The following is a 25,137-nucleotide window of genomic DNA, read 5'->3' on the forward strand; positions in this document are numbered from 1 at the left end:
CAAGGGCCTCCCCCTGATGGCGTAGCGGTTGAGCGCTGGGCTGCAAAGCTGCTCCCCTCAGCAGTGTACTTTGGTCCTTCTGCCTGTTCTGCTCCCCGCTCTGGCTCTGGTGAATTCTCTCACCCTCCCACGCTTCTGACTGTACCCAGTGCTTGTATAAATAAATAAATAAGTCTTTAAAAAAAAAGTAAGAAACAATAAAGAATAAGGAATAACTAGAAGCCCTATGAAGAAAGTATGTCAGAGTAGGAAGTGGTAATCAAATGTGTCAGACATGCTGCTAATGCCAGAAAGATGAGTTCTGAGGGTTTAACATTGGGTTTAGCAACAGTTGTGACCCAGGCAATGGGATCTGATGAATGGAAGAAGTGAGAAGAGAATGGTAGAGAAGAATTTAATATAGTAAGAATTGAAGACAACTCTGCTAAGAAGTCTTGCTTCCAAAGGGAAGCAATAGACTTCCAATAGACTTTCTTCCCTGTTAGTATAGAAGAACATAGAATCAAGAAGGTTTTGTTTTGTAAATATTGAAGGGACTTCCCTGGTGGCGCAGCAGTTGAGTGCTGGGCTGCGAAGCTGCCGGCAGCCTCTGCAGCACCGGTTCGATCCCTGGCCACCAGTGAGGGTCCCACATGGCACGCAGACCTCTCCTGCCACGCCCGCTGCTCCCCTCAGCAGTGTATTTCGTCAGTCTGCCTGTTCTGCTCTCCGCTTTGGCTCTGCTGAATTCTCTCACCTTCCTGCACTTCTGACTGTACCCAGTGCTTGCATAAATAAATAAATAAATCTTAAAAATATATATATATATGAATATTGAAGATAAAGCAGGCTGGTATGTGAATAGGACTTATCTAGTGGGGGATGGGGATGGAAAGCGTGATGCAATTATTGTTGAGCCATAGATAAGGTAAGCCGAAGAAGTGCTAGTTTTAAACAGGTAACAACTCAGTAATAGGAGGAAGAAGAACAAATTGTGTAGGTGTAAATATTTGTAGTTAGGAATATATAGTAGGAACATGGTAAAGGTTTTGTTGTATTTTCTCTTTATTAAAGAAAGTAATAAGGTCATGGAAAAGTGAAATAGAATGCAAAGTCATGATGTAGAGGAAAAAGAATTAGGAGTGTAAAGTGAAGAAAGAAGTTACAATATGGAAAGTGGGAGAGTAGACTTAGGAGAATTGCTAGATAGTACTTAAAGTGCTTACTTAAAGTCTGTGGTTAAATGTTCTTCTCCAGTTACCTTTAGTCTTGGTGCTATCACTGAATAGATACAGTCAAATTTAGCAAGAGTTGAGATTTTCCTAGGGAGAAGGGAGAGAATGTTGATATAGTCAAGAAAATGATTATAAAGGCAGGGCATGGAAAGTAAAGGAGTCTGGGTAAAGAGCAAAGTGAGAAAATGAAGGAGGTAGAAACAGTGGAGACATGATCAACTGTAGTTTGCAGTACGGTTGAAGATGCGTTGCAGTTCCCAGATAGGAACTGGACATTTTAGCAGTGGAAAGAAAGGGTAAGGTGACTGAAATGCATAATATTAGAGTTACAGTAATTCATGACTAAGTTTTAACATGTGGGCATAGTTCTTGAGTGAAAAGGGCGATAAAATAAATAAATCCATGAAATTGAGAGACTAGGTATTGAAATAATCACCTAAATAGAATTTGAATTTTCAAGAATTGTGACAGAAGTAGTTAAGTCATGAACTAGTCAAAATTTTCTGAGAGTGTCTTTCAATGTTGAGAAATGCAAAAAAAAAAAAAAAAAAGTTCTAAAATTTTGAGTTCTCATTCTGCCAGTGATGGGAAATTGCAGCTAAGAAATGGTGTATCACAGTGGATTTATAGAGATAGGTTCTAAACGTAAAATTTTTTCTGTAATTCATTGCTTTATGACCTTGCATAAGTTCTTTATCTTCTATTTAATTTTCCAATGGGGTATTGTAATTTTATCAATAATAGTAAGAAATATTATATAAATAATATCTACCTTAAGGTTATTATAAAGATGAAAATAAAATACTTAAAACTAATCTAGTAAATATATGTCAGGTTTTCCATCAACATTAGTTTGTAGTTGTGGGTGTGGTAGTCTCAACTCACCCAAACCCCTAAGGTGATATAAAAATTTTAAAATCTTAGACAAAACTTCAGTCATTTTTCCACATTGATTATTACTAAGATGCCCAGTACTTCTTCCTTGCCATGCTTGAAACATGAGATGATTTAACAAATTTTCAAATTTAGGGCCTCCCTGGTAGTGCAGTGGTTGAGCGCTGGGTTGCGAAGCTGCCACAGCCTCTGCAGCGCCAGTTCGGTCCCCGGGCACCGGCGAGGGTCCCACATGTGGCGCAGACCTCTCCTGCCTCCCGCTGCTTCCCTCAGCAGTGTACTTTGGTCCTTCTGCCTGTTCTGCTCCGCACTCTGGCTCTGGTGTATTCTCTCACCCTCCTGCACTTCTGACTGTACCCAGTGCTTGTATAAATAAATAAATCTTTAAAAAAAAAATTCCAAATTTAAAATTAAATGTCTAATCATTAACCCTCTTTTTTGGATAATGGTAAACATCCCCAGCCACATGCCGACTTCCTAATTCGAGTATATGACCACATAAGTCCAATTAGAAGGATTTCTAGGATGTGTACAGAAAATTTGTTTTTTTCTTTTATAATGTATAACTATTTTTTTAAAAGATTTGTTTTTTATTTATACAATTGCTGGAGTACAGGCCAGAGGCATGGGAGGGTGAGAGGATTCACCAGAGACAGAACAGGGAGCAGAGCAGGCAGAAATACTGAAGTACACTGCTGAGGGGAGCAGCGGGCGAGATAGGAGAGGTCTGCCGTGCCATATGGGAATCTCCCTGGCCCGGCCTGGAATCAAATCTATGCTGCAGAGACTGTGGACAGCTTCACAGCGCTGCGCTCAACCTGCTGCGCCACCGGGGAGGCCCTGTAATGTGTAACTATTACTGGAACTGCTAATCATTATCCTGACAACTACCTCATTATCATTACCCATGAGTTAAAAATAAGAGTCATCATGGAGATGGGAAGTACTGATAAAGTGAGCCTCTAGAAAAAACCTAAAAGCTAGTCTAACAATGAATTTTATTTTTTTTAAAGATTTATTTATGCATACAAGAACTAGGGTACAGGCCAGAGGTGTGGTAGGTGAGAGGAGTCACCAAAGACAGAGTGGGGAACAGAACAGGCAGATAGACTGAAGTACACTGCTGAGGCGAGCAGCGGGCGAGTCAGGAGAGGTCTGCTGCGCCATGTGGGTTGCTCCCTTGCCGGCCCCTGGGATAGAATTCTTGCTGCAGAGCCTGCGGACAGCTTCACAGCGCTGCGCTTAACCCCTTGTGCCACCAGGGAGGCCTTAACAATGAATTTTAAACATTAAACACTTTCTTTTTTAACTTTTGCTGGAGAGATTTGATATTCTTAACTGGGCAAGGTTGGATCAAATAGGTCACCCCTCTGGTGAGGAATGAAGTTTCATATAAGCCATATGAAATGAGAGTTGGAAAGGCTTATTCTCCAAAAGAAAAGCATAGTAGTATGAAATGCAAAGACATGGGTTATTTGGCTGCCAGTAATAAATATTTCACTACAATGTGTAATGTGTAAAACTTCTTGTTCAGGAGGGGTTGTCTGTTTATGGCATCTGTAAAAACTGGGATGAATGTGAGATGATTAAGGCACCTAAGGGGTAATGTAAGGAGAAATTGAGTAATTCCAGTGCTCCTCACTTCCTGTCATTCTACCTCCTACTGTTGGTAACATGAACCAAGTCAGCACAATTCTGATTAAGTGAATCATCAATCAAAAAACAGTATCATTCAAATTGCTGGTATTAGATGACTCGGACAGTATTTGCTATGGAAATGAGACTCCTTACAATCAATATCAAGGGATATTAAGACTTTGAAAGGAAGTCAAGGAAAGGAATCAATATCTTTTAAGCTCCTAAAATTCAAAAGGCACTGAACTAAGTATTAAGGTAAGTAATTTGATCTCACTTTAAGAAGTGAACACTTCCCTTTGTGATAATGGAGAACTTGTTTAATAAATGTCAACTGTAAGTGAATTAATTAGGCCCTTTGTTAAATTTAATTTCCTTTGCCAATGCACATGAAACAAAAAATAGTAACTGCAGTAGGATTATTCGATAGAGATAGTAGCTAGCCACATTTTTTAGGTATATAAGAGTGAGAACTGATGATTATCAGGAGAGGTAGAGTCCTATGCCCAAGAACTTAAGACATCATATATTCTATTCTGGCATTTCTTGAAAGCAATGTGAACTAGAGAAAGAACATTCACATAAAGCCCACTAGGAGTAGAGATTCCAGTAGGACATCTGAAATAACCAATACTACCAAACACTGGAAAAGTGCCAGGAAAGAGAGACTTTGTATCCAATAAACATAAACTAATGCATGAGGAAAATCTAGGAGAGCAACCAGACTGTAGAACATTTATTATTAGTATACAAACACCTGCAGGAGATTCTATCCAGTTAAAAATATCAACTTAAAAAAGGGGATTAAGCTATGCAAGGAGCAATTTTAAGTTTTTAAATTATGAGATATTACCAGTATACCACTTACATACTACTTATATACCTGAATCTTTGAGAATTTGAGGAGAAAATCTAGACAATAGATTGTTATATAAAATTTTTCAGAACTTGGAAAAAGACACACAAAATACCATTACATGTTACTCATGAAGACAAAGCATTGCTTGCTGTGGAAGAAAGGATGGAAGAAATTGAGGTTTGTAATTCCCCCACCCTCACCCTGTGAAGTAACTTCCAGAGGAATAAAAGAGCTCTTTATTTATTTTTTCCTTTTCCCATTTGGGAAGCAGGCATTAAAGGCTAGACATTCCCAAAAACTGCATAGATGGGAAAATTAGAAACTGATCACAAATGTCTAGGGAAAAGCTCAAAGATTGGAGAAGCCTAGGTTTGAACACACATGATGGGCCCTTGGCACAGAGACAGCCTAACAATTTTTTAAAAAGGCATTAGACTAGAGGAAAGTAAAGAACCTGAATTCTAGAGTTACCATACTGTTAAATTCAAATGTTCAGTTTTCAACAAGAAATCACAAAGCATACAAACAAACTAAAGCATGGCCCCTTCAAAGGAAAATAACATACCAACATACATTTTCCTGAAATCTGATAGCAGATATACTAGAAAAAGATAAGGACTTTGTTTTTCATGTTAGGTTTAGTGAAGTTAAATTGGCTTACATCCTATCTGCTTTGGAGGTTATAGGTTTAAATCTCTACAAATAAATATTTTCATGCCATAAACCCACCACCAGTGCCCTAACAATCAGCATGTTGATTTGGGTCTCTTCTGTTTTAAAGATGCTCAAACTAATCGAAGGTGAAAATGTAAAAATAAATTATGAACAGAACGAAAATAGTAAACAGAAAACCTAGAAAGATGAATATGAAATTCTGGAGTTAAAAAGTATAATAACTGAAATGAAAATTTCACTACAGGGATTCCAAGGAAAATGTGAGTAGTAGGCAGAAGAAAAAATAGCATGATGGAAGACAGGGCAATGGAAATCAAATCTGAGGTACAGAAAAAAAAGATTGAAGATAAGTAATGTGTGTAATCTTAATACATGTGGAAAATCTCTTGTAACAACATTCACAAATTTCAGCAACAAGAGTGCTACATCTTTGGAGAATTATTTTATCAATATAAATTCTGAGCAATTAAATCAATGTTGACAAATTCCAAAAGATCAAAATGCTAAATAATAAATTTATTTTCTGACCAAAATAGAATTAAATTCTATGTAGCAAGGTATTTAGAAGATGTTCCCAACTATATAATTCTAAGTAGCCTATGAATTAAAAGAGAAATCACAAGAGAAATTAGAGAAAAAAAAATTGTAATGAGTGTACAGAATATCAAAATTTAGAACACTTTCCAGATCATTTTCTGAAGTCAGCATGACCCAGATGTCAAATCCTGGCAAAGACTTTAAGAAAACTATATTACAAATACAAACCAATATCCCTCCTGGGGCCTCCCTGGTGGCGCAAGGGGTTAAGCATCATACTATGAAGCAATCCGAAGCCTCTGCAGCAGGAGTTCGATCCCTGGCCCACCAGGGAGCAACCCACATGGCGAAGCAGACCTCTCCTGTCTCGCCCACTGCTCCCCTTAGCAGTGTATTTTGGTTAGTCTGCCTGTTCTGTTCCCCACTCTGTCTCCGGTGAATCCTCTCACCCCCTGCATCTCTGGCCTGTGCCCCAGCTCTTGTATGCATAAATAAATAAATCTTTAAAAAAAAAAAAATCCCTCCTGAACAAAGACAACAGGGGCAAATCAAATTCAGCACTATATAAAATAGGATACTAAATCATATCCCAAATGGAGTTAATTCCAGAAATGTTTTTTAATCATTCAAAAATCAGATGTGATTCACAACTTTGTCTCAAAGGTTACGGAAGAATATTCAACCTGTTCACAATCATGATCAAAAGCAACTATGAAGAAAATACTCTTATCTGATGAAGACACTTGAAAAATTCTTAGAGCTAATATTCTTGATGATAAAAAGATTGGATATTTCTGTATCAGTTTGCTAGAGCTGCCACACAAATATACCACATACTGAGTGACTTATAAAACAGAAATTTATTGTCTCATATTTTTAGGAGCTAGAATTTCAAATTCAAGGCACTAGCAGGGTTGATTCCTTCTGAGAGCTATGAAGGAAGGACCAGTTCCAGGCCTCTCTCCTCGGCATATATATGGATGACCAGTTTCTCCATGTTGTCACATTATCTTCCATTTTTGAGCTTCTCTTTGCCCAAACTTATTTTTTTGTAAAGAATTTTGTCATATTGCATTAGGACACTACTTAGTGACCTCAAGCAAAAATAACATTAAAAAATAACTTCAAAAAACAAAGTAACTAGCAATAAACTTAATAAACTGTAAAATCCATGTACTGAAAGCTTTAAAACACTGCTGGGAGAAAGATGCTCAACCTTATTATTAGGAAAATGAAAATTAAAACCATAATGAAATATCACTTCACTCACAGGAGAATGTCATGACTAAAATTAGAAAAAACAGCAATGCCAAGTATTGTGAAACCCGGGGAGTAACTGGATTACTTTTAATAATTGCTAGTGGAAGTCCAAAGTGGTGTACGCATTTTGGAAATAATGTGGTAACCTTTATAAACTTTGCACTCATTTATAATAAGAACCAGCAATTTTACTTCTAGATATTAACACAAAAGATATGAAAATATATCCATTAACATTTTGTTCATCCTTATTTAGGATGAACTTAAAGCTGCATATGGGTGCAGTTTTTATCATAATAGCCAAAAAATAAAAACACCTATCACCATGTGGTTAGAAAAGCATGTTACATTCATACACACCTAGCAGTAAAACAAACAAACAAACAAGAAAAAAACTACTATAATTAAGGTGCAGACTAGAAGCTGGTTAGTTTTCCTTCTTAGTCTGCTAATTAAGTTTATATTCCAAACCACTTCTTCCCCTAGCCGACCCTCATGCCCCTGGCCCCTGTATACCAGTACTAATAGTCCCAAAACCAGAGACTTTGTTTAATTTCCAGTCATACTTAACTAACTTGGCACTATCACCTTCTAATCTGCCTTTTAGGTTATTTTAGCAAACTTTTGTTTTTTTTGCTATAGATTTATATAAATGGTTCTGTGAGGGGTGGGGAGGTGTAGCTTATTGTGGGAGAGGATATTATAGAAAGAGATGGGAACACAGAAAAAACAAATTTTCTCTGGCAAGTTACAGTATAATCAGAGAGAGCAGGGCAGCCAGTTGAGCAGGAGAGTGGAGACTGGTTTGTTCAGTAAATAGGCGTAATAGTGGCCAACTTGGTGAATTTCTGGAGCCGAGATTAAATTTTTCGTGTAAATTAGATTGGAGAATTTGGATGGGGGCACAATAGCACACATTGAAAAGAAGTTGATGATAGCAAATCTATAAAGTTCCAAGTTCAGCATTTCCCTTTAATTAAAGAGAAAGCAAAACCACAAGTCTGTGTTTTTACCGGAAAAGATTGACCAGTTAATTGGAGAGGTTGCTGATTTCAAGAAGATGATGTGGTAAGTTATTTTAATGTTTTGGGGGGGTATCATATACTCTCCCCCCACACACACACTGTTTTTTTTTTTTTAACCTTGAAGTGGTTTCTGTCATATGATTTGATATAGTTCAGTTTCACAATCTATTTTAGGTTTGTTGACAACTCACTTCAATTTCCCATAGCACAAAATGTACTGTTTATGTTTGAAAGGCTTCTGAGCCTTGGCTCAAAATATTTCCCTCATTTCAGAAATCTCGTAAGCAAACTTGATTATCTTTGCCTTCTTTACGCCAGCCTTCACTTGTGAATTATCCTGAGGTCAGGTTCATTTTTTTGTGTGGAGGGAGTGCTGGGGGCTATGAGGGAGGCTGTTGGGTGATAAGATACTGTTTTGAGAAAACTGTACTAATTCATTGTAAAATTTAGAGAAATCATGAGCTATTTCAGTACAACAAACCACAAATGACCAAGTACTATAGTAACAATACTATCTAGAATGTCGAAAACTGAGAAAATAGAAAAAAATGAAAACACTTAGAGATACACATGTAATAAAATAACAAGTATAGATGTCACATTGGAGGAATTTATATTAAGATGTTAATATTTTAATAAAACTGCTATAAAGATTATGGTGGATCTAGACTAATAGTTACAAATGACAACATAATTTGTCTTTTCTTGGTTAATGGTAATTCATTTACATGCTAAAAAAAATCATAGTATCTGCCAGAGTTATGAGGTTGCTTTGGGTGGACAATAATAACTTTGTAAATAACTGATCCTTATACAGTTAGGTGATATTTACATTGGTAGAAATGAAGCTATAGAAACAGATACAAGTTTCCTGACTTCTTGTTTAATAATTTAATATAGCTCTTTCACTTTATTTACATCATGACTTTGGTGTGATTTAAGTAGACTTTAAGCCAAATGACTAACTTTATGGCTTTCCCTGTGTTAAGAGAAATCCTAAATTTATACTAGAGTTTATGCTCTAAAATGGCATTCATATTGTGGACATACAATTAAATAACAAATGCCTCTTATATAATATTGTTTGAGGAAAAAAAACTTGTGAACATCAGAAACTAACAACTCTGTGGACACCTGAGTTAAAAGTTTTTTCTTCTTAATACGGGATATGCTGGGGCCTCCCTGGTGGTGCAAGGGGTTAAGACGCAACCTATGAAGCTGTCTGCAGCCACTGAAGCACAAGTTTGACCCCCTGACTGGCCAGGGAGCAACCCACATGGTGCAGCAAACCTCACCTGTCTCTACTGCTGCTCCCCTCAGCAGTGTATTTCAGTGTATTTCAGCCTTTTCTGTTCCCCACTCTGTCTCTGGTAAATCCTCTCGCCCCCATACTTCTGGCCTGTACCCCAGCTCTTGTATGCATAAATAAATAAATCTTTAAAAAAATATACTGGATATGTTTTATTCACATTTCAAGCATAAAATCTCCTTACTGAGTATTTCTCTGTGGACCTCCTTGGTGGCCTAGGGATTAAGTCTCAGCACTCTCACTGATTAGGCCTGAGTCCAATCCCCAGCCAGGGAGCTAATCCACATATAGTGCAGCAGACCAATCCTGTCTCACCTGGGGCTCCTTTTAGCAATGTATTTCAGTAAATCCACCTATTAAACACCTCACTCTCTCTCTGGAGAGTCCTCTCACCCTGTGTACCTCTGGCCTACACCCCAGTTCTTCTATGCAAAAAGTAAAAAGGAGTATTTCTTTGTGGTTAGAATATCAAGTATCCTATTTCATATTGTTATGGAATTTCCAAGATGGTCTCATTTCACACATTATGGTATTCACTAGAATTATAGAATAAAAGGAAATTTCCTCTCTATAGACTGATGCAGGAAATATGAAATATGTGCATAATAACACTGATGTTCCTATTAATAAGTGACTAGTTTCTCTGATGAAAACCATTTTAGGATAATTATAATGAGAAGCAGACATAACAACTATTTCAAGTTCTTGTTTTATATTTTTGTCATTATGCCAAAGACATCAAGAATTTGCTTACAAATTTTACTTCACAAGATGTAAATAAATGTTAGTTGTTTGAAAGTGTCTCCTATGGGGTTTATAAGTCTTTATATTGATTGAGATTCTATGAGAAAGCATATAAAAATGTCTGATCTTTGGCAGGAGCTCATTATATTTTTGTATAGCTGCACCTATGCTGGGGTGCTCCCAATTATGCTACAAGTTATCGCTAATTTTAATAACATCCTGAAATGCATTATGAAAAATATTTGCGATCATAAATACAGTTCCAGCTACTGATGAGGCAATGAGAGAAGTATATTCCAAAACCAACACATGATCTACCAGAAGCTCTAAAGAGGTTAAAAGAAAGATAAAATGTGGAAAAAATTGCAGGTGGGAAATATTTCTAGTCCCTCCTTATCACCATCTGTTCCTCTGGAGAATATGAAAATACTTCTGGGAGACAGGAAGTTAGTAAAATTTGGGAAGGGTGGAATGGAAAAACGATGTCTAATTGATAATAAATGAAGGTAAGAAAGAAACATGAGTATTTTGAGAAGTACTAGCGACAAAAACAGTAATAGTTATAAAAACTTTATAGCAATCAAATGTATTGAGCTTTTAATGTATCCATGCATGGGATAGAAGCTTTATCTGTATTAATTCATTTAATCATAAACACAGCTCTATGAGATACATATCACTTTACCTAGTTCATAGATAAATTTAAAGAAATTACTCTGCAGGGTCACATAGGTGATTAAATGCAAGGCCACGTTTTCAGCTACAGTTTCCCTGACACCTAAGGTCATGTTTTCAACAATTACTTTTTCACATTTGGAACCTTGAGTCAAGAATGAAGTTCACCTGATACTACTTTTCTCTAACTCTCAACTCTTTATCAGTCCTTTATCAGCTACTGTCTAATAGCTAGTCTAGTCAATATTTTTGCCTAATTGCTTTATAATACTTATCCAGATCCAGTTAGTCTCTTGTCCTGGCAATTTTTTCTTCTTATTTGTGTTTGAAAATCTTTCTCTGGTAATGAAACTCTTTTCCCGACTTCAAAGGCTCCCTCTTACCTGTCTCGTCTCATAGACTGGTTAGGGGTGGGGCTGGGGGGCTTCCCCATAATCATAACTTGGCATTCCATCTCAGTTCTCAAGGGCCCAGTTGCCCAGGTCTGATAATTCAGCCCGTGTGCACTGCAGGCCTGTACATACTCGTTGGTTGCCAGTGGATGGCATCTGTTCTAACTTTGTGCTCAATCACTCATTAAATATTTTGTGTGATATTGCCAAATCTATCATTGCTCCATTGAAAACTTCCAAATCAAGCTCTCCTGCCTTGTTTTATGCAGGTGTTTCTTTTCACAAACCTTTTTTCCTTTGCAAAAGGAAAAAGCAGCTCACCTGCTCACCTGTGCCTATGCAGGTGTCTCTTTTTCCTTTTCCTAATAAACCTATCCTTTTAAAATGTAAAGAAATAATAAAAAATAAATAAAACCTCCCAAATCTCTTTGCTTCTTTCTTCACATTTAGCATTTTTAGTATTTTTTATACTTCATACTCAGTATAATGCTTATTAATGCTTCAGTTTGTCCTAAACCAAGTCTGCCTCTACATTGTGGATTGTGCTGTGAATAATAGTGACACTGTCATTCTGCCACTCATTTAACTTTGAATTAGAGTCCCCTTTGATTCTTCCTCTTCTCTATCACCCTACATCATAAACTACCATATCCTGTGGATTATTTCTCCCGCAAATATATGTCCCCTCTCTCTATTCAGAGATTATTGCTAGCTTAGTTCTAGCACCATCATTTAATGATAGATTAACTGAGATGAGTGGAATGTCTAGGGACAATAAGATTGATCCATGTGGTCTTTATCCCAGTATCCTCATTGCTTAATGGTCTCTGAGTTTCAAGAAATCAAGTCATCCTGCAAAAGCTAATCAAACGGCTGTTTGTATCTGGCTTGCTAACATTCTACTAGAAAAAAAAACAAATCATAAACTAATTCCACAGTCTATATAGGAAAAGACTTCACAGATATAGCTACTGACTAGTATAATTTTGAATGCCCTTGATTGTAATTGACCATACTCTCCTATTTTTTTTCCTCATTTCTATAATCCTAGTTCAGATTTTTTATCACTACTGTTTACTACTGCACAAATTTGCATTAGTTTCTCAGTTCTCTTTGACATTCAATATATCTGACATACTTCAAAGCTCTAATCACACTTTTCCTTTTTAAAAGCAAATGGGCAAATGAATGAAAATCTTTTGAAGCATCTTACAACTTTCACATGATAGTCCACTTCCTTCTCTACTTTAATTTCTAAGGCTTCCCAATGCCACACTTAATGTTCTACAAAATCATGTTGATTTCTTGCCTTAGCCCATTTCCTACATATGATATTTCATTTTTTCTCTTTACAGGCCATTTCACTTCTCTCCCTTAATTAAATCCCTTCAAATCAATTTTATCTTACCCTATTTCTATCTGCCACAAATAATTTTTCTTATCAATGAAATCCTAAAGTAATTTCCTTATATTTCTCTTAAGATAAAGATCGCACCCTTCATTATATCATTATTAATAGCATTGTATTTGTGAGCAGGTGTATTCCTTTTCTGACATCATGATGCCTGGAATGGTCCTGTTCAATGGAAATATAATGAAAAATACATATATATTTATATTTAAAATGTTAGGTAACCATACTGAAAGAAGTAAAAAGAAATGAAAAATTACTGTTAATAATGCATTTTATTTAGCCTCATATATCACAAAATATTATTTCAACATGTAAGCAACATAAAATTATTAACATTTTGTATTATATCCACACATGACTCTTCCCAATCTGGAGTGTGTTTTACACTTATCATCTTTGTTCAGACTAATTCTATTTCAAGTGCTCAGTCACCAAATTTTGCTGTGGCTACTATAGTGGGGATCATAAGTCTAGAAATCCATGACAAACTTTGGTGTAATATAAAGGATCTGTTTTGTAGAAGTACTTGTATCAAATTGCGGCATTGTTACCTACCATATAAGCCTAGACAATTTATTCAACCTCCCTGAGCCTTAGTTTCTTAATGTGTACAAAGTTTTTGCAAGGACTAAAGAAAATTTTATTACACAACATTTTTATTTTTAAAAATCAGTGAGAATATAACCCAAGTTATGCCAATGTCTTGCATGATTCCAGGAATTTATAGTCTGTATGCTATAACTATCTATCACATAAGCCATTATACCATTTGTTTTTCCTTTGTCCCGAATGATAGGCATATATATAATTATTTACAATATATTTATAATACAAAAGAAATTTAGTTTACTAATGTCATATGAGTTTAAAACCTATAATACTTTATTAACTATGCCTGAGACTATCAGGATAAACTCATAAAGATGTTAATTCAACTACATCTGGAAAGAAGTCACTTTCTATTTTATTATCCTGTTATTTTATACTTGCCCTTATTGCTATCTTAAATTGCTTTGTCAGTATTATTTATTCCATATTTTTCTTTCTCTTCCCTTAGAATGTAAACTCCCTGAGACCAAGCATGTTGTCTGCCTTGTTCAGCATTTTATCCCAAATATCATCCACAAGCTTAGCACAAAAGACACTCAGTTAATACTTGCTGGTTCAACAGTTACGTTTTCATATCTGTTTTATTATTCTCTTACATAGGATTTCACTGACATAAGAAGAAAAGTAATGTGTATTCATAAATTGAGTATTTTATCAGGTACAAGAGATGTTTGGCTACAAGAAGGGGAAAAATCCTATTGCTGGCTATCATAATTACATTGGCCACATAATTTGATGGATGGGTAAAAACAGTCTGTTTCCTCAATTCATGGCTATTCAACTGCCAAATAGTTCCTGAAATCTTAATATAGAAATTTAAATGATTAAAAATTTGGGTTGGGAGCAAACAACAACTGAAATGAATATACTGTTTCTTTTCGAATTGAAACATTACAAATGTTTGCAAATAGATAGTTAAGGCAATATTTTGCTGTGAATTCAGTAGGCTCTGATTGTTATTTTCCTTCTATTAGTGAAGGACTTCAGAAATAAGATCTAATACTAATTAAATAATACATGTTTATATTTATGTACAAACTGCCGGTTGTTTAAAAAAGTTTCCTCAACAAGGAAACAGTAAGTTCTAAGAGGTCATTTGGGACATTTTATGGAAGTTCTTCAGCTGTTAACATTATTATTGATAATCTTTTTCAGATAATGAATGGATGATTTGCGCTCTATTTATTCGTGTTAACATTTACTTTGTAAAATATGCTTCTTGCAGGTCTATAAATACTTGCTGGAAAGAACACTGACGACTTCAAAGCAAAATGAAGTTCTTTTTATTGCTTTTAGTCATTGGGCTCTGCAGGGCCCAGTATGACCCACATACCAAACACGGACGGACATCTATTGTCCATCTGTTTGAGTGGCGCTGGGTTGACATTGCTCGTGAGTGTGAACGATACTTAGCTCCCAGAGGATTTGGAGGGGTTCAGGTGGGTATTGTTCATAGTTAAATCATGGGGTTTCTATGCTTATCTAGTAAATGGTATTATGATCTATATCTGAGAAGCTGGGACATTTTATTTCACATGTGCTATGTTAACTAAAACGATTTCCTGAGGAAGAAAAACCTTAGTATTTTTGGCAAGTTTATGTTTTGCTCCTGATAGAATCTCTCTTTAGCAGGACCTTTCAAATGTGCTGCTGTTTTCAAGTGATTGTAAAGAAATATAGGTACATATAATTCTGAAGTAATTTTAGATTATTGATTCGTATCCAGAGTATCCAGTGATCTGAAGAAAGTCACAATTTGACATGATTGTTTTATTTGTAGATCTCTCCACCCAATGAAAATGTTATCATTAATAACCCTTCAAGACCTTGGTGGGAAAGATACCAACCCATTAGCTACAACTTATGTACAAGATCTGGAAATGAAGAAGAATTCAGAGATATGGTGACCAGATGTAACAACGTTGGTGTAAGTGAACTGAACCTACTTTTAAAATATTCTATAATACAGTCTTTCTCCTCTCTTCTTACTTTTGAGCAGAATGTTTTTTCCTATTTTTTATTTTATTTCATATTTTAGCTTGAATTAGAATACATTGTTGTCTAGGTTCATCTTTTTTATAAATATCTGTGTATATGCATTTATTTATTGAAGAAGATAAAAGTTAAAGTATAAAGCCGAACTGACTTCTAACAAAAAATGGCAACTTTTAATTCTTGTAACTATATACATATCCAGGCAACACATTCTTCCTTAGGAATTGAAAATTCCAGTTTTGAAAAAAAGCTGTCACTTTAAAAAAAAAAAAAAGATTGATTGATGTATGCGTAGAACTGGGGTGTAGGCCAGAGGTATAGGGGGTGAGAGGATTCACCAGAGACAGCGTGGGGAGCAAAACAGGTGGATCTACTGAAATACACTGCTGAGGAAAGCAGTGGGTGAGAAAGGAGAGGTCTGTGGGTTATCACCCCTAACTCAGGCCCTAGGGGTGATAGTGCTGAAACTTAACCCTTAGGCTACCAGGAGGCCCTTTGCTGTCACTTTTTTTTTTTAATTTTATTTTTTTACAATTTTAAATACAGGTTTTTTTTTTTTTTTTTTTTTTTTTAAAGATTTATTTTTATTTATTTATACAAGCACTGGGTACAGTCAGAAGCGCGGGAGGGCGAGAGAATTCACCATACACTGCTGAGGGGAGCAGCGGGCGGCAGGAGAGGTCTGCGCGCCATGTGGGACCCTCCTTGAGCAGCCGGGGATCGAACTGGCGCTGCAGAGGCTGCGGGCAGCTTCGCAACCCAGCGCTCAACCGCTGCGTCTTCCCAATCCCTTCCCCCCATAGTGTGTCTCTGGTTCATAGTTATTTGTTCATTTTGACTTTTTCTTTCTTATAGTTATTCTTTTTCCTGGTCCTTTATTTAGGTTTCCTAGATTCCTGCTATGAGTGCTGTCACTTTTGTGTGACTTGTGTCTTCACACTTAACTCCTGAGTCTTCTTCCTTATAACTTACATTGGTGATAGTTATTTCTCTTTGTTGAGGAGCATAATGAGAGACAATATATTACTTAGTGCATACTACATACTTAGTATATATAAAGTAGAAGCTACTTTTGTCTTAGAATGATCCATAGAAATTTCAAAAATCAAATAGTTTTCCTGAATCAATTAATCTTTACCTACCCCCCAAAATATTTTTTTGCAGGTTCTCATAGTTATGGTAGTTTGGGATTCTCTAAATTTATATATCTAGATATTTGACCAAGTCACTAGAATGCATGTAGGTGTTAAGTTCATATCAATGCCTTTTATACTTGACTTTTGATTTTCAAGGGAGGTAAATTTTAAAATAACAAGTATTTTGGAGTATTATCAACTTGCTATTAACTTTAATTAATTTTACAGGGGCCTCCCTGGTGGCGCTAGGGGTTAAGCATAGCACTATGAAGCTATTGCAGCCTCTGCAGCACAAGTTCCATCCCTGGCCAGCCAGGGAGCAGCCCACATGGTGCAGCAGACCTCTCCTGACTCTCCCGCTGCTCCCCTCAGCAGTGTTTTCACTCAGTCTACCTGTTCTGCTCCACACTCTATCTCTGGTGAATCCTCTCACCCTCCACACCTCTGGCCTGTACCCCAGTTCTTGTATGCATAAATAAATCAGTCTTTAAAAAAACATAATTTTACAAATTTCTACTTTTCTGTAAGTCAAACTGAAATGTAAACTTTTCCTTTCAGGTCCATATCTATGTGGATGCCGTAATCAATCATATGTGTGGAAATGGTGTGACTGCAGGAAGGAGCAGTACTTGTGGAAGTTACTTCAACCCTGGAAGTAGGGATTTTCCAGCAGTCCCATACTCTGGTTGGGATTTTAATGATGGTAAATGTAGAACTGGAAGTGGAGACATTGAAAACTACAATGATGCTTATCAGGTAATCTTTTAAAAAGTCATTCAGCTGAATATGCCTTTAATTATCTACATGTAGCTTATAGATTTCCATTTTATATACTTGCTTAGAATCCGTAGGAAAGCAGGATTCCAAGTATGACTGTTTAAAAACATAAACCCATTCAATAGTTAAAACATTTCCCAGTCAATTAAGAAGCTCTGCCACTTATTTTGTATGTTCTCCATTTTTACACTCAAAAATATTTCAAAGTTATGTCCTTACTAGCATGTCAGTATTCCTGGTATCCGATGCAAACAAGACACTATAGAAATATCTAATAATTAATATATGAATGTATAATGAAATGAATACTCAAATAAAGATGATGTTTTGTGTATAAATCACAACATTTTTACCTCAATAGGTCAGGGATTGTCGACTGGTCGGTCTTCTTGACCTTGCATTGGAGAAAGATTATGTGCGTACCAAGGTTGCTGACTATCTGAACCATCTCATTGATATTGGTGTAGCAGGATTCAGAATTGATGCTTCTAAGCATATGTGGCCTGGAGATATGAAGGCAATTTTGGATAAATTGCATAATCTGAACACAAAATGGTTCCCTGAAGGAAGTAAAGCTTTCGTTTATCAGGAGGTATAGCAATATGTGTGTTTATGTATGTGTGTGCATGTAAAGTAATAGCATTAACTGATTAGAAATTTAATGGCAGATTTAATTTAAATACAATTTCTGAGGATTAATTACTGAATCATTTTCATAAAGTAGGGATGATTTATATAGACACCGTTCTTTACCCTTTGATTTGTGGAGAGCACTTCAAACTCTTTGTCATAAGTGGTTTGAAGGGAGTGCAAAAAATAATTTTATTTTGACTGCAAACATTTCTGTATCTATTATCACTCTCAAGAGATGATAAAAGACAATAATATTGTCCTTGTCTTGAGCCAATCTATGTAAATTTAAATCTAGGCTATAGCATTATTAGCTGTTTTTTATGTAGGCAAATTGATTAGTGTTTTTGTACAATAATTTTTTACAAGAAAGGGGTTAATGACAATGATTATGTCTTTGTTTTCCTATTTTCTTGGAAAATTAAATGTGTTAATATTTATCAAGCAATTGGAAATGTTGTAGGACAGATATTAAGTGCTGCATGTACTTGAGAAAAATTTAAGAATCTAGTTAAGGAAAACTGTTTTGGACTTTTTAAATAATACAAATTGTGTTAGGTCAGTTTCTGTATGTTAATTTATTGATTAAAATCCTTCAAAATGCCTTCAAAACTTTAACTGAAGTGGTATGTTCTCCTGTATTTTTACTAGGTGATTGATCTGGGTGGTGAGGCAATTAAAAGCAGTGAATACTTTGGAAATGGCCGTGTGACAGAATTCAAGTATGGTGCGAAACTGGGCAAAGTGCTTCGCAAGTGGGATGGAGAGAAGATGGCTTACCTAAAGTAAATGAAATATGATTTTTCCTTTGAATTATTTCACAGATCTATGTCTCATCCCAATGTATTACCTTCTTATAACCTTGTTTAAATAAGAGTCAAAGATCCAATTACTAATACTGTGTGATAATTTCCTAAATTCTAAGATACAGGAAATTATCTTTATTATTTAGGTTATCTTTATTATTTATAATGTTAATTACAAGGAAGTATATTTACAACCTCAAAGCATATCCTAGATATTTTAATCCTTGTATTATAAAACTATGCTAGATTTGGCTAATGTTTGCATATAATCTGTGATGGTCAGATTAGTAAGTACCTACAACATGGCCATACTGTGCAATTTGCATATATGATATCAAAATTTAATACTAAAATGTTTATAACAATATTAAAATCTTAACAGAATTTCTATTTTATGTAATATGATAGGAATATTGACCCTTCTGAATACCATCTTAATTTTGATGTGCTGAAATCTTTAAAAGGACATCTTTTATAACAAAAATTATATGCATTTAATATGATTGTAGTACAAGTAATTCATAAATGTATGCATGCATAGATTGCATTTGTAGATATGTACCTATGTGTAGTTGGTATTAAAAATTTGACAGAATGACCATTTAATTAAACAGGAGTTCATTTGAGGATATTATACTAAAAAAGTATATATCTAGGTTATTTGAATGCTATTGTAAGATTACATACTTACATAGGTAAGAATGTACATACTTACATATTTAAGTATGTAATATGTATGTGTACTTACATAATGCATGTGTAATTACATAAGTAAAATTATATATATTTTTTCCTATGTGGTTAAACTAGGAGCTGGGGAGAAGGCTGGGGTTTCATGCCTTCCGACAAAGCCCTTGTATTTGTGGATAACCATGACAACCAGCGAGGACATGGAGCTGGTGGAGCTTCTATTCTTACATTCTGGGACCCTAGGTAGGAGACAAAGTACCACCCCCTTTTTTTTAACCTATCTTTGAATGATACTAAATTTTTTCTTTTCTTACATGGTAATATCATTTTGAACCTTTCAGGCTGTACAAAATGGGAGTTGGATTTATGCTCGCTCATCCTTATGGATTTACACGAGTAATGTCAAGCTTCCGTTGGCCAAGACATTTTGAGAACGGGAGAGTAAGTTGATGTTGTCCAAAGACTCATTCTCCCATCCCTCAAATCAGACAGATGTTTCTCTGATTTCTTCTAGAATCCCTTCAATTTGAGAAGCCTACTACTTTGTACGGCAGCTCATTATATTGTCAGTTTTAATATTTAGAAGATGACCCTTGATCTTGAGTCAACTTCCTATAATTTCCTTTAACCTTATTTCTAATGTTGTGAGTTATGAACTATATCCATTTCTCTTTTTTCCATTGCATTTCCACTTTTCCAAGACTTCTGCATGATAAAAACTCTTAAATGTATCCACTTTTCATCACATGGCATTTTAAAATAGAAACTCTTATCCTTACTAGATATATGTGTGTGTGTGTGTGTGTGTGTGTGTGTGTGTGTATATATATATATATATATGCTATCATTATCTTTTTATTGAGGTAACATTGCTTTACAACACAGTGTATGAATCAAAGGTATAGTATTGCATCTCTTTAAATGTATGTTACCACACCACACCCATCACCAAGGGATACAAGTCCTTCTACATAATCCATTGGGTCGCCTAGCTTTCTCTCTTTCTACCTTTCTCCTACTACTTTCTGGTTGGCTCAATTTTATAGTTAGATTTCTAGGGTTTGCATTTGGTTTGGTTTTGTCTGACCTTTTGTTCTCTATATTCCATGTATGAGTCATGTCATATAATACATGCCCTTCTACTTCTAACTTATTTTGCTTGCATTAATCTATTATTACATTTAAAAGTATCAATTAGAAAAAGACAGTATTACAAATTTGGCCAATGTAGTAAGGAATATTGTGATGTGTTGTTTAGTACATTTACCCAAAAGGGAGAATGAAGGAAGCCAATATTTATTTGACAATTATTTTCAAGGCATTTTCACAGATGTGGTTTAACTTTTGTAGCAATGAAGCAATGTCCTCATTTTACAGAAGAAAATAAGTCACAAAGATGTTTATGTGTAATGACTGTCTCTTAGCTAGTAGTAGTAAGGTACTTTGTTTTAATCCTGTTGCTTCTAACACTAAAACCCTTACCAGTTCAAAGGCATTATACCACATACAGTGCTATTAAGAAGCCAGGGTAATCCCTTGGAAAGAAATGAAATGGTAAAAAAAAAAAAAAATCTTATCTTACCTTTGCTTTAAATATGGCACTAGAGAATGAGGATTTGGGGAAAACATGCTGAGTATTTGGCTATAAAAGTACTGAAGGAGTGAACTCTAAATAAAGTTACTGCAGGGGCTCAAGTTGCAGGACATGCTGGGTTTTCATGTACTGGAGGAAAAGGCAAATAGATGTAATGTTAAAAATCTGAGATTTTTCAATTCATTTTTTTTGTTAATTAAGGACATTAATGATTGGATTGGGCCACCAAATGTTAATGGAGTGATTAAAGAAGTTACTATTAATCCAGACACTACTTGTGGCAATGACTGGGTGTGTGAACACCGATGGCGTCAAATCAGGTGGGAATAATGATCTAGAGATATCCTCTAATAATAGACATTCTACTTCTCATTTTATTCTTTAACTCAATTGTTGTTACTGAGGTAAAGTTGGTTTCAAACATTATATGTGATTTAGGGCTATAGGTTCACATTGTACATCTTATTTTAGATTGTTGAAATATTCATCAACTTTTTATATGGTATTTTGTTTTTAGGAACATGGTTATGTTCCGTAATGTAGTTGATGGTCAACCTTTTACAAACTGGTGGGATAATGGCAGCAACCAAGTAGCTTTTGGAAGAGGAAACAAAGGATTTATTGTCTTTAACAATGATGACTGGTAAGTGGTTATAACAGAAGAAAGCGTATTTTATACTAATATGTTCTTGGTTCCTTCTTTCCCCTTCTAGCTCTGAAACTTTCTGGTGTCTGAAAAGTTCTTTAGTTAGTAGATTAAAATATCATAGAGATAAGAAAAGGATCAGAGACAATTGTGATAATGCTTATTCTTTTGATTTCTTTTCTATAAAGTCTTTCTGTCCTGAGTAGAATTGTGTTTTGTTCACCCTTACATATGATGTGCATATACAAGGCACACAAATGACACAAAACAGTTAATATAAAGGTCTTGAAATCATTAAGGACATGCCATACAAGGTGTATTTTTGTAATAATGGAAATATACTGCCTTAGTACTGAAATACCTTTTTTCTAGATATTTTTCTCAACTACTCTTGTATCTAGTTCTTTGGACACTCTTGTATCTAGTTCTTTTTTTACTTCCCTGTCTCTCTGGAAAAAGTAGCATTTTTTTTTTAAAAAAGATTTATTTATTTATTTATTTATACAAGCACTGGGTATAGTCAGAAGCGCAGGAGGGTGAGAGAATTCACCAGAGCCAGAGCAGGGAGCAGAACAGGCAGACTGATGAAGTACACTGCTGAGGGAGCAGCGGGCGGCAGGAGAGGTCTGCGCGCCATGTGGGACCCTGGCCTGGTGGCTGGGGATCTAACAGGCACTGCAGAGGCTGCAGGCAGCTTCGCAACCCAGTGCTCAACCACTGCGCCACCAGGGGAGGCCCACAAGTAGCATTTTTTAAAGCTTACGTATAAAGATTATTTATCTTAGGGTTAATCATTCACCTCTAGAAATTTTGAGTTTTAGTTCTGAGATTTCTCCTTATAGATTTTCCATTGGTGATAATTATATCTTCTGCCTCTAGTATATTGCTTCCCTCCTGCATAGATCTATGCAAGCTGTTTCAACGTCTCAGTTGAAGGCCAACTTCCACTCCTATGCACCTCATTCTATGCCAGATTATGATTTACTATCAAAAAATAAATCAAATATACCACTTTCCTTACGAAAGAACCCATGGCTTGTTCTTTAAAGTCTGTCTTTTGTGGATGGGAGAACCATAATAAATGTATGAGGCAGCTTTATATTTTAAACCAAATGCTTCTTCACAAAATTGCTAGATTATGTTTATCTCCAGCCCAAATTCATTTTAGCCTTTTGAAAGAAAGGGTTTTTTAAAGAAATAATGAAATTTCAATTATTGAAAGTAATTGATATTTACTTCAGTTTGGATGAGGACAAACTTAAAATATTTGTGTTCATCATAGGAGTACTTTTATCTAAGGGTAACTAACAATCCACTCAAATCTTCACTGATATTCCTTAGCCTCATTTTTTGGTAATATTTATGATTGATAAGGGAATTGCTAAATCTTCTGTAAGATTACTTTTGGTTCTTAGAAAACTATATATCCACTGGAGACATCTTTGTGTTTTGATTTTCTTCACACTGAGCCCATGATTGTTTAACATTCCACAGTACAAAGTTGTTTGTTTTAAGATAGCATGTATGCTTGTTTTTCTTGTTGTTGAATTCAGGTTAATTTTAAATTTTATTTTGCAGGCCTTTGTCTTTAACTTTGCAAACTGGTCTTCCTGCTGGCACATATTGTGATGTCATTTCTGGAGATAAAATCGATGGCCAATGCACAGGATTTAAAATCTATGTTTCTGGTGATGGCAACGCTCACTTTTCTATTAGTAACACTGCTGAAGATCCATTTGTTGCAATTCACATTGAATCTAAATTGTAAAATGTGAATTAAATACATATGCCCAGAGAAATAACCAAATGTACTTCCTCTCTTGTGTATATGTTGGTTCTTACAATGCAATAATTTTTGGTACAAGCTGTAAGTAATCAACTTGAAAATCCCAGAAAAGCATGGAATCATATGTAGTTATACAATAATAACTACAGTCAACATTTGTTTATATTGTAGAAGACTCACATTAGCCTTTTTTGTCAGAGGAACTTCTAAGAGAGCTCAGGGAGTTATATTGGCAAGTGATATTTGTTGCCATTAACACCATTAATCCAGCTGTGTGCTAATTCACATATATATTTCTTCTCTAGTGTATTTCTAACAACTAGTTAGAAATAACTGATTTATTGATAATTCCTAAACAAATTTATAACATTAGAGTAGCATGAAGACATTTTTACTCTTATTAAATTAAAAATTTAAAGCACTCTAAATTTCAGAGTCTACATTTTTCAAGTATACAGTGTTCACAGGAATTGTCTAGTGTCTCTATATTCTTTTCTCTTTTTTTTTTTTTTCTCTAATGGCTTTAACTTGATCTTGTCGAATGGCTTTTTCTTCTATCTCGTAAGTCCCTTTATAGATGGATGTTGACTTAGGGCTTTCATGACATCATAGAGTCTGGATTTTCTACCTTATACGCTATTATTTTTCCTTCACTTTGACTTTATATATGGAATTCAATAAGACTCATCTAGTTCTTCTTATAACTGTCATGTGTTTTTCTTATTCTTGAGTGAAAAAACAGAAGCCCAAATGTGGAAACTTATTTTCCCATACAAATATATCTACAGTTACCCCATCATTTTTTTTACTTTCCCCCTTTCATGACGAAGACAGTCTACCCAATGGCATTCCCTCTGTTTGTGCTAATACCAATCATTCTATTCTCTACCTTGCAGTCAAACTGATCTTTTCAAACCCGAAAATGACTACAATCACCACCTTTCCAAACTCTTATCAATAGACTACCATTAGCGTAAGAGGCTGAAATTCTTAACAGACCTATAACAAGACCTATCTACCTCTAAAGTCCTCACCTCACAAACTTGCTAATATTCTAGTTATTCAGACTCACCAAGCTTCTTTTATGTCCTCAAGTTCAACTCAAGGAACAATCTGTTTTTTCTATTTGAAATGTTCTTTTCTCACCTCAGTGCAAAGGTCACTTCTACAATACATTGGCTTTTATCAGGATTAGGGCAATACTCTTATTGCTATCATGACTTTCTATACTCATCACTCCTCATAATATTAGGGATGACATCTATTTTTCTCACTATTGAATCATTAGCCTCACACAGTGTCTGGCACATTTTATGTAAGAGCTCAAATAACTTATGAAATAAGTGAGATAGTGAAAAGAAGATAAGCAAAGTATATCAATTTTAGAGGAAAAATAGTGTGTGTATATATATATATATATATATATATATATACACACACACACACACACACAAAATAGTATATATATATACTAGAAATACTATACTATTATATATATATATACACTAAAAATAGTATATATGTGTGTATATATATTATATATATTATATATATATTAGCGTATGTGTATATGTGCATATATATATATATATATATATATATATATAGCTTTGGAATAGGGATATTCTTCTTATTCTCTCTATAGTTGTTCCCAAGTTTAACGAGTTCCTGATTAACCCTGATTTATAGCTTGTGTCATAGGATCTGAAATGAAGCAGAAAATATATTTGACAAAATTCAGCAACCTTTCATGATAAAAATCTCTAAAAATTAGGTGTAGAAGGAAAGCACCTCAGCATAGTAAAGGTGATAAGTCCACAGCTGTCACAATCAAT

General features: G+C 35.1%; 1 protein-coding gene across 1 annotated transcript; it reads left to right on the forward strand.

Annotated features, from left to right (window-relative positions):
* The first annotated feature begins 7,868 nt into the window (after positions 1 to 7,868).
* Positions 7,869 to 23,312, forward strand: LOC119235260 (pancreatic alpha-amylase). Its single transcript, XM_037498471.2, has 11 exons — positions 7,869 to 8,142; positions 14,468 to 14,681; positions 15,023 to 15,169; positions 16,932 to 17,129; positions 17,512 to 17,742; positions 18,432 to 18,565; positions 19,397 to 19,519; positions 19,618 to 19,717; positions 21,072 to 21,190; positions 21,388 to 21,513; positions 23,095 to 23,312. The coding sequence occupies exons 2-11, from the start codon at positions 14,514 to 14,516 to the stop codon at positions 23,282 to 23,284; spliced, it is 1,536 nt and encodes a 511-aa protein (XP_037354368.1). The 5' UTR covers positions 7,869 to 8,142; positions 14,468 to 14,513; the 3' UTR covers positions 23,285 to 23,312.
* The last annotated feature ends 1,825 nt before the right edge of the window (positions 23,313 to 25,137 follow it).

Source organism: Talpa occidentalis, unplaced genomic scaffold (genome assembly GCF_014898055.3).
Source record: "Talpa occidentalis isolate TD23 unplaced genomic scaffold, MPIMG_talOcc4v2.1 talOcc4.9, whole genome shotgun sequence".
NCBI lineage: Eukaryota > Metazoa > Chordata > Mammalia > Eulipotyphla > Talpidae > Talpa > Talpa occidentalis.